The sequence below is a fragment of the Vombatus ursinus genome, unplaced genomic scaffold, assembly GCF_900497805.2.
Source record: "Vombatus ursinus unplaced genomic scaffold, bare-nosed wombat genome assembly UNPS02012602.1, whole genome shotgun sequence".
Taxonomy (NCBI): Eukaryota; Metazoa; Chordata; class Mammalia; order Diprotodontia; family Vombatidae; genus Vombatus; species Vombatus ursinus.
The window spans coordinates 585,897-601,984 of record NW_020952380.1 but is presented as its reverse complement, the minus strand read 5'-3'; the positions used below and the strand labels follow the sequence as shown (position 1 = coordinate 601,984).

Sequence of the window (16,088 nt, the reverse complement as noted above, 5' to 3'; positions counted from 1 at the left end):
TCTCTCTCTTTCTCTCTCTCTCTCTCTCTCTCTCTCTCCCTTTCTCTCTCTCTCTCTCTCTCTCTCTCTCTCTCTCTCTCTCTCTCTCTCTCTTCACCATGAAAATTTCATTAAGAAATCTGTTTCTCTTTAAAGAAAACCCAGGGCTCCAGATGTTGTAAAATGGATCAGTGAACTAGAATTCTTTCACTTAATAGAATTAATGAATTAAACTTTTAAAGCATCAAAAATAGGATCTTAGGGACCAATAAGGTTAGCATTTCTGATTTTGCAGATGACAAAACTGAGATGCTGAAAGGCTGTCTTACACAAGTTTATATCAGTAGTTAACCACATCTAGGAACTCATGACCCCCCTAATCCATTGCTCATCCCACTACACTCTGTAACCTGTTGCTATTATAGCTGCAAAGGGCTAAAGACCATTTTTGTTTGTCCTTAATAATAGTCGTTAGTTTCCAACATGTTGAGAAGGTGCCATGTCTCATCTTGAAAATCTATTCTCTTGATAATGAATAACTAGACACGTTCTTCCAGCAGAGAGATAAGAGAGAAAAGCTCTGCATGAACATGCTTGTGCCATAAGCTGAGCAAGGTTGGGCAGATGTGCTAAGAGAAGGAGATTGTTACAGGTATGGGTGAGGAACTTGGTTCTCGCTATGCTTAGGCTGTTTTCATGCCTACCAGAGGTATTTCTGATTGCATTTTCTGTGAGTTTTACATAGGCCTCAGGGCTTTCTGGGATCACTACATCTGCAAAAAAAAGCACAGTCTAAGTTGATTTCTAAGCACTGGAAAGTTCATTCTCCTTATGGAGGAAATAGTTTTCCTGGGAGGGAGGGAAAAAACAAAAGCAAGTTATGAGTTCTAATTTACAGTATGAATCCTTTGGAATACAAAGAAAGAATTTCACTTCCAGAATGCCCCCTGTAGTGAAGAGCTGTAAATCAGAGCAACAGTATTTCTTTTCAGAACAGTCAGACATCTGGGACATTAATTATTAGCTATCAAAGGAAAAGAAGGGAGTCATAGGAATCTCCCCTAGGAATGAATCTAACATTTATAAAGGTTAACATATAATATAACATTATATGTTACACTTATACAGGTTATACAGGTAACATTATATGTTACATTTATAAAGGTTAACATTCCCCTTTAGTAACTGCTAGTCAAATACAGGATTAATTGTGCCCTCATGTACAAATCCCACTGATTTTAGAGGAAAGAAAATGGTGCTAGGTAGACCTCTAAATCCAGGATCATTTATACATCTTTGCTGGGATTTAGATTTCTTTCCACTTTCTTTAAAATAAGTGCTCTTACCTGCTAAACCAATAGCTCCCCGGAGGTAGAAATCTTTGTCTTCTTGACCCTCTTCATCCTCGGATGTTAGGGTTCTTGAAACTGCTGATTCTAGGTCACGACTGAGGTCATAGTCATGATCCCACTCTAGAGGGATGGAGTCCACACTTGCGGGAGTATCTCGTCCTGACCTCTCACTTCGGAGAGGCTGGGGGAGTGAAAGTGAGAGGTTGGAGAATGGATGTGGGGAAAGCACGCTGTCTGCAGACTTATCATGCCAGTGGATGTCAGAGAGATCTGCCGATTCATCCAGGTCCAGCTCTCTGTCAGACAAGTCATGCTCGTCATCTGTCAGCTAAAAGTAAAGCGACACCAGCCATGTTAATTTTGTTTTTAGACTATCCCTCTTTCCTATTTCTCTTCTGCTTAGCTTCCAATCTTCACCTGCCCATTCCCCGCCCCATCCCCCACCCCCATGCCATGTTTTTAGCTCAATCTGAAAAGTATAAGCTACATACAATGAGAATGAACAGTGGCAATCTTTAGCCTGATATCTGAATTCACGTAGAACACAGGGATGTAACAAATGAATAGACATACTAGCAAAATCCAAGCTCACCTCTAACATTTATAGGCACACGCATATAGCCCACCCATCCCCCACCACATACATATAGTTTCAGTAGCTTCCAGACCTTCAAACATGAAAATACCAGTTTTCAGAGAGAAAAAGATACACCTAAGTTTTGTTATCATGACTCTTCCATTGAGCTACTTTTTTTTTTCTAGCCCATTATCACTCTATTTTGACACTTTGGTAAGTTTCCAAATCCCTCTCTCTCTGACAAGAGTTGAATCCACTTACCAAAATTCAGTGTTATTAATAAGAGCTTTGAATGTACGTACAGGAAGGCGAATCAATTTCTTATGGTATCGTTCCACACGACCAAAGACCTCCTGACAGTAACGTCGGAGTTCATCCAGTTCTTCTTCAATGACAGCTGCATCCAGTGGTTCACTCTTTTCCATCAACTGTTCTCCTTGGGCAATTATTTGCTCAATTTTATGGTGGTTCAGTGAAATTTCCTGCTGGAATGCCTAAACAGCATAAAAACCACATGCAAATGTCACTGCACAAATTCATGTGAAATCATTATGAACTGTTTACATATTTTAGTTCATTATAGGGAATTTGGCCACGAGTCTATTTTATTTACTCTGCACAGACATAATTGGAGACTGTCAGAGACTTCCTAGAATAGACAATGAAAACATAAAGCCAGATTTAGGTGCCACGAGTTGAAACCACTAGCTTTCATTAAATAGAACTGTCCCTTGAGTGAATGAGAAAAAAAAAAAAAACAAATAACAAAATCCCCTTAATTATAGCTACTTAATACACTTTTGTATAATGAGGGCATAGATTCAGAGATAGAAAGGAACTTATCAGTCATCTATTAAAAGCCCTTGATTGTATAGTGAGGAAACTGAGGCCCAGAGATGTTATATCACTTGCCCAAGTCATATGGGTAGCAAATGATAGAAATGTATCAGGTGGGCCAGCATCAAGTCTTTTGATCTTGGCCAGAATGAGTGCCCTTCCCCCTGTACTATGCTGTGTATCAACACTATCTGCTTTCTTATAGAATCAGAGAAAAATAACCTTGGAAACCAACTGAGGATAATTTCCATCAACTCTTATGATGTAAAGCAGATATTCAGAGCAATGTAACTGAATTAGAGTATTTTAAAGAAGTAATAAACATGGTTAAAAAAATAAAACTTTCCTACAAAATGCTAGCAACAAGTAGGGAATAAATCAGTTGGATGATAACCAATGCCGGGAAAGCAAATGAACAAACAAACAAAACCTTTTCAGAAGTTTTATGCTAATACAAAATGTTAGCGCGTGCTATAATTATCTATGATTACAGGAGAACGGTATCATTGAGAATATATAATCCATCATCTTGTTATCATGTAGATTTCCCTTAGGCTATCCTAGACCATTAAGTACTGAGGTACTTAAAAATCCCTGGAAAAGAAGTCTCCATAGCCCCTCTTGGTAAATCTTTTAAGTGCATATTAACTCTTCCTATCAAAAATTCTTCTCTTCCCTTATTGAGACCTTCCTCTTCCAAATTTGGCTAATTTCCTCTCATTCTGTCATAAGTGGTAATGAAGAATTACAAGGTTTATCTTTGAATGGGAGGGTTATTTTATATTACAAATATTTGAAATGATCAGGACAAAAAATTAACTAGCAGTTTAGACAAAAAAAAAAAATGTGACCTGAAAACCCAATGAAACATTGCAGAGAGGTTAAAAGAATCATTGCACAAGTTGCACAGTGATTCAGTAGATTCCATTTAACAAATATTAACTAGCAGATTGCTGTCAGTCCTGATACCAAGTAAACAGTTACGGGTCTATTTCTTGTCTTCTTCATCCTGACCTACAAAAGATATAAAGATATACCAGAACTAAACTTCCATGAATCTTCTTTTTATCTCTCTCCCATGGAAGATCTGAGCCACACACAATTTCTTACCCTGAGTTGTTTTATTTTGGCTTGAACATCACATTCTGAAAAATGTTCAATATTTGTGAGCTGCAAATCCATCTCTGTTAGCCAGACCAGAATGCTATCACGAGCTGTCTCAAACTCTTCACGTTGGCCAATAAAATGCTGAGAGGAAAAGGAAAATAATGTTGATGTGTGGTCAATGTCTATCTTCTTAATGAAAGCCTATACATCAGGGGTTCTTAACTGGGTTGGCTTTTTTTTTTTGGTATCATGGAATGTTTTGGCAGTCTGGTGAAACCTATGTACCCCATCTCAGAATAATGTTTTAAAATTCATAAATATGTAAGATTACAAAGGAAACTAATTTTGTTGAAATATAGTGATCAAAATCTTAAAAAAAATTTCAAAGACCCAAGGTAAGACTCCTTACTCTAGACCAATAAATAAAAATGTCCCTACCTTTTTCCTTCTTGTCCTTTAACCCATCCCAATATGGTAAAATTAGAGATAAATAACAAACTCCTTTCTGATGGTTCTGTGCTTGCCCACAGCATTTCTAAGTTAAGAATAAAGCATGAGAAAGACCTTGAGTCTGCGCAAGATGGAGGTGACACGCTTTTGTAAATTGTCCCATCTTTGGTTGCCTTCATGGACCATCTGTTTCAAGCTACAAGCAGAGTCAGTACGATTCTCACGGGCCAAGCGTCTATATTGTTTGTTGATGAGTTCCAGTTGAGTAAGACTTTCATGGACTTGTCTCTGGAAAGCCTGACACCCCAAAACAAGACAAGAATAGTATCAAAATGCCATCATGTGAAAAGTTCTCCATAAAAGTCTGTTGGTTTTCTTATTGTCACAAGTATGGGGGCAGGTTAAATTTTACTATTTATCTAAGAACAAAGGTCAAGTTTTAATGACAATGTGTTTCACTTACAGATAAAGTGTTAAGATATCCAATAACTAGTTAAAAATGCTTCTCTGCTAAAGATGACTATGGCTTCTCAAAGGTTATTCTCATAAAAGGAAAGATATGGAAGATGCTAGAAAGACTGAGTATGGGTGCAGGAATGGAATCTGTATCTATTGCCTAAGGGATTAACTGAGTTAAGTCTGGGGAGGCTTATCACCAGAAAGTTGGATACCAGATGGAAGTCCCCACCCCCTGCTGCTGCCACAGTAGCTAGTTGATGGAGTGGATAAAGTGCCAGGAATGGAGTCAGGAAGATTCAGCTTCCTGAGTTCAAATCTGGCCTCAGATACCTCCTAGCTGTGTGACCCTGGACACGTTTGCCTCAGTTTCCTCATTCATAAAATGAGCTGGAGAAGGAAATGGCAAACCATTCTAAGAAGATCTCAAATGGGATCAGGAAGATTTTGAATACCAATAGGGACAGTACCCACATTGATGAAATCATAGATCCTTTGAGAATTGAACAAGGTATGAATGCACTACCTTTCATCTCTTATTGACTGTCTTTTCAAATATATGTTACCTCCATAGGGTTAATTTGGGAAAGCTATCAGAAAGTGATAGCCCTATCCAATTTCAAGAATTTAATGTCTTATTAGGACTTGAAGGGGAACGAGTTGGAAATTGGGTCGTATTAGGGAAAAGATAGAATGCTTCAATAAATAAAAAGGTAATATAGGATTTTTCTTTGAACAGTATGGCAATTCAATTTTCTTTAGTAAGTATAACAAAATATTGGTTGGCTGTTTCCTTCTAAAGATTAAAAATAAAATAGAAATGGAAATTCATTTGGGGCATTAAGTTTGTTCATACCATGAAGCAAACATACAAGAAAAATAGAATGAAAAGTGAATTACCCTTGACTCCAATAATTGAGTGAATTTAAATCTCTAGTATATGATTTTAAAATGCCTGGCATCTTTTTTAGTAGAAAATCAGACAAAAGAGAGAACTAAAAACAAACACTCATTTGTTCAACAAATCTATCAGTATATAATTCAGAAATTACCTTAGTTCTGGAATACTTGTGCTCATAAAATAAATGTTAAATAGGCAGTTGGGGAAGCCACAGTTATTTATAAATTTCCTTAAATATGTCCATAGATATACAAATTAATTTTAAATTGTGATGAAATTTTTAAAAATAATATTTTCAGATAAATCTATCTGATGATATGTAAAGATCATTCTTGTGACTTTATAAAATTTAAATCTATCCAGTGATTTTTTTTAACCATGGGCATTTAATTAGAATAACTTTATATTCTAGCTTATGTCTGAAGAATCCTTATACATATTGCATAATATGCACTATCAGACATTCTATCTGTCCTTTAAAAATGTAGTCTATGGTATTAATTTAATGATCAGCTTATGGCATTTTAACATGAAACCAAAGCATATAACTTTTGTTCCTTCTTGACCAGGCAAGAGGAAGACAGTTCAATAATTAATTAGCATGTACATTTGAATCTCATGGCCACCATTAATGTATTTCATCATTTAGGGTTCTATCCCTAAAATTATACTTCTTTGAGACTCTTATTACTCTTTCATGTGTGATTACTGTACTTGATTTTCCATCCCTTATTGATTCATATTTCTCCCTTACAAAAGAGTAGGAAGGAGGACGTAGCATTTGATACCCTTGAATAGAGAAAGATATTTATTTATTCAAGAAAGAAGCGATGCTATATTATGGGTAGGCAACCCTCCACATCTCACGGGACCTTCCTACATACTTGACTTCCCTTAACAAATGTTATTGCACATTTTCCATCAACAAAAATTTATTTCTTTCCTTTTGTTGTTTATTTAATTTTATAATTATTTATCTTGCTTAAGAAAAGCTCTAAAGTGGGGCAGATAGGTGGTGCAGTGGATAGAGCACCGGCCCTGGATTCAGAAGGACCAGAGTTCAAATCCAGCCTCAGACACATAACACTTACTAGCTGTGTGACTTAGGCAAGTCACTTAACCCCACTGCCTAACTGCCCCCCCCCCAAAAGTGATAATTAAAAAAAACCAAAACAAAACTCCAGGGGTGGCTAGACAAAGCACTGGCCCTGGACTCAGGAAGACTTGAGTTCAAATCTGCCTTCAGTCACTTCACACTTACTAGCTGTATGTGACCCTGGGAAAATCACTTTACCCCCTTGCTTTGTCAAAAAAAAAAAAAAAAAAAGCTCCAGGGCTCAAGCATATTAACTTATTTAAGCTAATCACAGAATAATGTGTTGTCACAAAAGGAACAAGAAATAGCATAAAAACATATCTAAAATTACTGTTATACTAGGATAAGACAACTACAAAAGATTTTACCCTGAATGCAAACTGACTGCAATGTACCTTTGTATAGTAAGATCTCACAATAATCTCAGGGTTTGCATGAGATGTTACAAAGTCTCTTAAAGAGCTTGGTATCACTTTCAAAGTTTTTGGTTCTAAGAGGAATTAGGATTTGTAGAAGAGCAAATTTTCTGTGATTTAGAAACGTTTTCCAATCACCATTCCTATCAGCGCTTCTTAAACTGTGGGTTGTGACCACATAAAACTTGTGTCACATTCCATTAGGTGTTTATATGCCTCCCTTTTGTACATTCTTCTGACTTTCTGTGTATATCTACTACCTTTTCTCTATTACATTATATGCTCCTCAAAGGAAGGAAGTGTATTCTTTATGTCTCTCTATACTAAACATTCAATAAGTATTCAGAGAAATGAAAGCAACAGAGTTTAGGTTTGAGGTCCAATTTTTTAGTATTTGAGCATTCAAAAGCAAAAAATTTCAATTGCAACTGACTTGAGTAAGATAAATGCTTTAAACAATTAGCTGAGGGTCCAGGTTTTTTATTTTTTTTTTCATAAACATCAATTGCAACTGACTTGAGTAAGATAAATGCTTTAAACAATTAGCTGAGGGTCTAGGCTTTTTATTTTTATTTTTCATTAGTAATTATTCCTTCCTATCTGTCCATTAATATCAAATGAAGGGAGAGGAGTCACATCAAATTGAAATAAATAATGTTCAGCTGTGAAAATGGGAGACAGCTGAAGGTCTGGGAAATGAATGTTTCATTAAATAGCAACTGATGGAATGGACAGAGGTTTGAGAACTGGCAGCAGACCTGGAACAAATTATTGAATGACTCCATTCTTAATAAATTATTATTCTACCATTGTTTTTTCATCTTCACCCTAACTTTAATCAAACAAATGCCAAATACAACCCAATTTTTATTATACTAAGTGGATCATGGCTAAAATGTTTGATTGAAAATAAGGGGGAAAAAACCCTGTTCATCTTTAAAAACTTTAAAAAAAGTTTAAATATATCAGCTACAATTAAATAGGGGATTTTATTTGTGATTTCTTTATGGTGCCAAAAAGTTTCTTAGAAAAGAAAAATGATGAGGGAGTATTTTCAGATAGAACATGGAGCCTCGCTTGTTTATGTGTATCCATGCTTGCTGATGCTTTTAAAATCTCTCCCTTAACCAAATGCTTAAGTGAAACATCACAATTCTGATGCCTGATGACTAGACCAACCAACTTATTTACGAACTTTTATGATTTTTAATAAAAAAAAGTGATTGTCATACACACAAGACTGTAAAATAGTATAGATGATAGCTGTCTAATTACCAACTCAGTTGTATGATCTGAGAATGCATTTAGTGAGCAGTTTCTGCCCTGGAACAGAGAGGCAACCAGTTGGCTGCTGTAACCGGATAAGTAGATATTGAATTTCAAACTTTGTAAGTCACCTCGAATTTCTTGAGCTCTTCCTTAGCAACTGTATATAGCACCCCAGAAGAGCTGGGAAAGGCAGCAGTCTTCTCAGAAAGCTTTAGCCAGTCTTCAAAGCGTGAATAGTCATCCAGAAACTTTTGCCACAATCGCCAGGTCTCTTCAATTCTGTGATCAAAAAAAAAAAAGTATCAGAGTTTAATTGTTGAAGACTGTTTACACACAAGAGTGCTGCTTGGAAGCAAGACAACAGCCACAGGACTGAGAGGGACCAAATAAGCAACTGTTGTGCCAAACAATAACTATGCCTTACCCCAAATTTGACCAGGGTGAAAACAGACAACTGCTCAAGCTAAAATAAAACAGCTGTGTTTTTTTTCTATGTCCTGAAGCCCTGGACTTGGAATTTGTAGAACAGAATACTGTAAGCAAGAAACATGAGCCCCACTGAGTCTGTATAAAAGAGGTTTATAAATGCAACCCTATGTTTATAGTCTACAATTATGCCAATATTCTAATAAAATAAAAGTAAGGTTTGAGAACTGCAGTCTAACATAAGATCAGGGTCACCCCCACAAAATGGATGTTTTTGCAACTGAATGATCATTTTTCCTGGGCAAAGCTGACCAGAAAGCATTGAAACTGGGGTTTAAAGTCATTCTACTCTACCTAACACCTTGATGTTTTTCAGTACTTTAAACTTTCAAGAGCTGGGAGATAAATCATCTTCGATTTGTTAGATTTTCATTGTAAAAATGAATGTTCCTTTTTAGCAAAGACCTTTTGGCAAAGTCACATTTTTCCAAATGTAAGTGATCTAGTTAAGGAAGTAATAACTTGGCTTGTTAAGGTTATGTTCCTTTCTGCACGCTCATATTACTATCAGCCCCAGGCTAGGCTATGGAAAATTGAGGTATCAAAAATATTTTCTAGCTTTGCAAGCACTAGGGAATAGTGACCCATTTTTATGCCAAATAACATGTGGGGGGGGTTGAGGGGATTGGGGGGAGGGTGTTCTCTTTTGTAAACAGTTAAGACAGCCTGCTTACTTGAGTCTTCTTTCCATAGACATCGCACAGATATTTCTCCATCGTCTGTCTAGGTTTCGTGTGGCCTGCTGAATGGAGTCACATTCTGTTTCAGTAGCACACGCATCACAGTCATGGAGAAGTACCTCACACAGATTCAGTACTGATGCAACACCAGTGCTGTGTTTCTCTATGTCTCTTTGAAGTTCCTATAGGTGAATACATCATGCTTCAGTCAGAAATCAAAGGACATGCATGCAAATGAGGCAACTCATAAAACTTGGTGCTTTTTACATAATGAACATTCAACAGCTCCCTGTAGATTTTATTTGATGACTGATAAAGAATGAATCTTTTCCTTTGGAAATTTTATGTGGGTCCTAGGAATAAGAACTAGGGGGTTGAGAGCTGGCACTTTGAAAGCTACAGAGGAGCAAGAGAAAAAACACTGAGCTTGTAATACTTACTTTACTGTATTATTGAGGAAAGTACTTTTTAAACTGGGAATGTAGTTCATGATATTAAAGACCCTACAATCCATTTTCAGAACTCAATTAATAGATCCAGGTAAGTTACAAGGCGAGGATATACCAGGGACAGACTTTCCTAAACTAATTAAACCTTTAAGAATGATCTATGTGTGTATACGTAGACTAAACTATGTTCATTTCCAGTAGATACTTGGTATTTTAGAGACCTGCATATAGTTGAGAGAAGAATTTCTGAGTAGTCATTTCTACTATATATATAAATACATACATACATAGATATGTATATGCAAAGATAAATGTATATGTGTGTGTATATCTACATTCATATATGAGCCTGATATTCATTGTATTGTGGATAGAGTGCTGGGCCTGGAGTCAGGAAGACTCATCTTCCTGAGTTCAAATCTGGCCTCAGACACTTACTAGCTGCGTGACTCTGGGCAAATCACTTAATCCTCTTTGCCTCAGTTTCCTCATGTGTAAAATGAGCTGGAGAAGGAAATGGCAAACCACTCCAGTATCTATGCCAAGAAAACCCCAAATGAAGTCATGGTGAGTCAGATACAACTGAAATGACTCAGCAACAAAAATATTCACATATATCATTTTTTAAAGGTTTAAATAACTTTTAGAGATAGAATAGATAGCCATCTACCCTGAAGCTGAATCCACCTGTATGTATTGTCTCCTGTAATTAGAGTATGAACTCTTTAAGAGGAAAGAGTTTGCTTTCTTATTTGTAGACCTAGCACTTAGCATTATGTTTGACAAATAGTATATGCTTAACAGATACTTTTTCATTCATTCACTCAAAGATAGCTAGATGAAAAATAAACAGTACCACATAACAAACATATATGTACAGATAAAAGCAATGGAATATGATGGACAGACAGATAAATGGATGGATGGATAGATGGATAGATAGACAGATAGCAGAGGATCTTAACCACTTTTGTGTCATGAATTGCTTTTCAGTGGGGTGTGACCTATGGGCTCCTCAGAATAATGTTTTAAATGTATAGAATTAAATATATAGGATTAAAAATAAAACAAACTATAGTGAAATATTACCATGAAAATATTTTAATAAAATGTTCACAGATGCTAGGTTAAGAACTGTACTAAATATATAGATATTTTGACTACATTAGACAAACCAGCATGATTAAAAGGCAAATAATTGCAATTTATAGTAAAATCAGTCAGAATAACTATAATCTAAGTCCTATGGACCTCTGGACTAGTGATAGAGGAGTTAGCAGCTTGTATCTGCATTAAGCAATCAGATGTGCCCCCAAGTCTGGCTTTAACCAGAAGCCAAAAGAACTGTAAGAGGTCCCATCCTCAGCCTGGTTGCTCATCCAAACTTTGTCCTAAGAAAGGGTTAGAGAAAACGTAGAAGGAGAGGAAAGATGCTTCACTGTCCTGGCCTTCTGGTTGACAATGTGTTGATTCTTTATTGCAATGGCTTACCTATAGAAGTTTTTCATAATTACTCTTTTATGATTACATTTACATATAGAATGGGAACCAGAGTATTTTAAACAACTATATCTAGTTCAACTCTGCTATTCCATTTATTGTTTAGAATACCCCCATGGAGCCCAACAAGAGACAGCATGGCCTAATGTTTTAAGAACTGGTTTTGGAGTTAGAAGGACATAGGTTCAAATCTCTTTTCTGACACATGCTGGCTGTGTGACCATGATCAAGTTACTTAACCCCTTGGGGAACCTTCTAGAATTATAAGTTGCAGTGCTTCTATGAGCATGTGTGGGTAGAGAAAGTCTCTCCAGGAATTTCCCATTCTAATAAAATCACGATTTTGGTTAAAAAATGTAGTATACTATGCTAGATAGATTTACTACAGTAATAAAGGTGTAGAAATCTTCATGTACCCAAAGGCACAATTTCTGAATTGCCCTAGATTTTCTAGAATCAACTATCTATGTCACAATAATGGCTTTCACTAGGAAATAGCCTTGCCACCCTCTACTAGACTAATAAAGATAATAAAGGAAACTATGTACTTTTTAGTCAGCTACTTAAATTGAAACAATTTAAATTTTATATTTGTTTTATAGTAGCATCAGACTGAATGTTGTCTTATTTTTTCTCTTGCACATAATTTCCCTAAAAATGTTCTTTCATGTGAAAAGCTTGATTTGGATGGAATTAAAGTATAATGAAATATCAAATACCAAGAAAATACCATGATATACTAAATACGAAGACATACCTTCCAGGCATTTATTTATATAATGATCTTCACAGAATCACATAATTTGAGAGTTAGAAACGACCTCAGTTGTCCTTTAGTCTAATTCATAGGAATCCCTATATTGTGACACACCCAGTCAGTGGTTGTCTAGCCTGTTTAAAGCCCTCCCAGGAGAGGAAACCTATGACATATTGAGATAATGTGTTCCACTTTCAGGCAGCTCTGATTGTTTGGAAGTTTTTTTTTTCCTGGAATTGAGCCTAAATTGGCTTCTTTGCACCCTCCCATGCTTTTGGTTCTGCCTTTTGGAGCCAAACCAAAAAAAAAAAAAAAAAATCTAATCCCTGCTATATATGTCAATCTTAAAACAGTGATCGCATTGCCTGCCTTGAATCTTCTCCAAGCTAAACATGCCCACTTCCTTTAACTAATCCCCATTTGACCTGAACTTCATTCATCTCTTTGCCCTCCTTGTGACACTTTGTAGCTTATCAATATCCTTTGTTAATCATGGCACTCTGAACTGAGCCCAGTGCTACAGGTGAGATAATACTCTGCTAGGGGCAGAGGAGAGTGGGACTCTCATTCCCCTCCTCCCATAAGATCAGGACAGCATTAGTTTTTTTTAGTTGCCACAGCGTACTGCTGACTCGCATTGAGCTTGCAGCTCGCTAAAACGTCCAAATTATTTTCAGAACTGCTGCCTAACCATGACTCATTAATCTCAAACTTGTGAAATTGATTTTTTGTGCCCAATTAAACAACTTTACATCCATCTCTACTGAATTTATAATCTTATTAGATTCCATTTGGATTCTGAGGCTTTGATATACTGTATTATCTATCCCACCCAGCTTTGTGTCATTGGCAAATTTGATGAGTATGACATTTTTGCTTTTATCCAAGTTCTTGATAAAAATTGTCAACAGCATAATGCCAAAAATGGATCCCTGTGGTACTCTACTGGAAAACTGCTAACATGATGAATTACATAATCAACAACTATCTTTGGGTCTATCCATTCAAGCAGTTTGCAGTCAATCTGATTGTATTATCCATATCTATTCATCTTCTCTCTGGGAATAATATAAGATACTTTATCAAAGACTTTGCCAGAATCTAGATTAACTACATCTACAGAATTCTCTTCATCTTTGAGTTTTGTAATCTTGTGGAAAAAGGAAATGAGGTTAATATTTGGCATGACCTATTTTTGATGAATTTTGATGGTTTTTGTAATCACTGCTTCCCTTTTTAGATGTCTGCTATTTCTTAAATGATTAATGCTAAAATTTCCTGAAGAACAAAATTCAAGTCCCTACAATGTGCAAATTCTGCTTTTGTCCATTTTTTTTTTGAAAATCAGTACATTTCCCCTTCTCCAATCTTGAAATATCTCTCTCATTTTCCATGATTTTTCAAATATCACCTACAGTGGCTCAGTAATCACATCTGCCAGTTCTTTCAGGACCTAAGGATATAGTTTTCAGGGCCAGGAGAAATGCATTCATCAAGTGTGGTTAAGGAATTTCTTTCTTTCTGTTTATATACTGTGGGCATCAACTCCGTTAGTCATTTTTGTTTTGTCCCTTCTAATGTAACAATTATTTTTTTGGCAAAGAAAACAAAAAAAAAGACTAAATAAATATATTTCTAGTCATTGGGCTGCCTGAGTAAAGAGAGCATGAACTCTAACCCTGACTCTCAGACAAGAAAATTATTAATGTATTCTCTTGGCCGGAACATGAAGCTTTCCCCGCCCCCCCCCACTTTTTTTGGGGGGGGAAGATGATTGTACAAGTCATTTTGCGCTAAAATTAGGACTCAGGAGATCGGAGACAACATGAAAAATGGTTTGGATCCCTAAATTTTAGGCAGCTGACTCCAAACCAAGGCATTTCCCTTCTTTCTCATTCATTCACATCATTATTATTCATTTTTCAATTATGTTCTTCCTATAGACACTTTCAACATATTAATACATGATAGTTCCATGACAATAAAAATGTCATTTTTAATCTAGTGAGTCATTATAAAACATCTCAATCACATATTGGGAGGATTTCAATAAAATCAACAGGTTCAATGAGCATCTACCGATGAAACATTGTGTACAGAACATTGTGCAATGTTGGGATAGTCATGAATTTTAGGTAAGACAATCCCTGATTTTGAGGAGCTTAATGATTCATTGGGGGACACGATACAAACTATAAGATAGAATTTTAAGTGATAGAGACATATGAATAATAGCAATTCATTTGTATAATGGGTTAAGCACTTTTCCAATACATCTCCATGATGTATGCATAGTAGAAAGATGACTAAACTTGACATCCATTATAGGGGTCAGAAGACATCAGTTTAAGTTAGACCTCTGAAATTTATGAACTGTGTATCCACAGACATATCATTTAATCTCCTAGGCCTCAGCCTCCCCAACTGCAAAAGGGGGATAGAAATACTTGTAACTACATATTTCATAGTACTATTTTGAGCAAAGTGCTATGAAAACCTTAAAGGGCTAAATATTTTCATTCGACAGATGAGGAAACTGAGACTCAGCTAAGGCATTTGTATCAATTCTTCCAAATATATTCTTTCCCAATAATCAGTATTTTAGAGAGTTTCAGTAATGCGTATGTAGAAAAAAAGAAATCGTGCATCATTTGTAAGATGAATTTTCTCCATTATAGCTTAATGGAATAGTTGGAACATCAATTAGTTGGGTGAAGAAAGAAGTATGATCAATATAATTCTCCCACCATAACACGAGAATGAAACAGACAGTTGTGGTCCTATTTGCAAAATTTGGTCTTGTTGAGTGATTTGATTACCTTCCAATGTTGTAACATTATAGGTAGAATTGTTGTGAACATGAAACTGATCTGATCACATAGATACCCTACTATAACAGTCCTGTTTCAGTATAGTCTCCATCTTTTGAATTACTACTGCCTTTTCCAAAGGTTAAGAGGGAAACTACTGAGCTCTGAAGTGTCTTCATCAGCATCTAATGTTCAGCTCAACCCAAATAATAGTACTCCGAGTTTAAAAAAGTCTAATGTGTGACTTTACTGAGCAACCTCGGTTTGGACAATTCATTTAATCTCAGGCCTCAGTTTCCAAACTAATATATCTATATCTATATATACATATATATAGATATAAATATAGATAGATAGATAGATAGAGAGATAGATAGATAGATAGATAGATAGATAGATAAATAGATAGATAAAAGTCTTTTCTTGTTCCAAATCCTATGAAGCAGCTAGGTGGTATAATAAATACAGTGCTGAACATGGAGTTAGGAAGACTTGAATCTCAATCTTGCTGTAGATACTTACTAGTGGTGTGATACTGGGCAAGTCATTTAAACACTCTCAGCTTCAATTTCTCTATCTATAAAATGGGAATAATAATGGCACCAATCTCACAGAGTTGGGAGGATTAAGTGAAATAAGTGTAAAGTGCATTGCAAACTTTAAAGCACTATGTAAAGATTAGCTATTATTATTATTTTATATAGACATACTTTGTCTTGTTTTAATAAGTGCCTGTTAAAATCAATGAAATTTACAAATTATCCTTTAGAATATTTGTATCTACAGATATAATAACAATAGAATAAATTCTTCTATGGTCCTTTGGTAAGTCCTAGCTAGACAAGGTGAAGGCTACAACTTTGGCAAAGTCTTTTTGTTCTTCGACACTCTAAATGTGCTAAGAATATTATAACATCTATAATCTTACAGCTAATATAATGTGTCAGGAACTTTTTCTTTTATTGA

The 16,088-nt window shown here is 35.7% G+C and overlaps 1 protein-coding gene across 1 annotated transcript in view; it reads right to left on the bottom strand.

Moving 5' to 3' along the window:
* SYNE1 (spectrin repeat containing nuclear envelope protein 1) overlaps nt 1–16,088 on the bottom strand; it is a 552,931-nt gene that overhangs the window by 25,712 nt on the left and 511,131 nt on the right. Inside the window, exons 131-137 of the mRNA XM_027857999.1 lie at nt 9,601–9,788; nt 8,569–8,719; nt 4,417–4,599; nt 3,856–3,993; nt 2,211–2,402; nt 1,326–1,659; nt 684–752 (exon numbers count right to left, since the gene is read on the bottom strand). Coding sequence (XP_027713800.1) covers nt 684–752; nt 1,326–1,659; nt 2,211–2,402; nt 3,856–3,993; nt 4,417–4,599; nt 8,569–8,719; nt 9,601–9,788 — 1,255 coding nt within the window. The remainder of the gene's footprint in view (nt 1–683; nt 753–1,325; nt 1,660–2,210; nt 2,403–3,855; nt 3,994–4,416; nt 4,600–8,568; nt 8,720–9,600; nt 9,789–16,088) is intronic.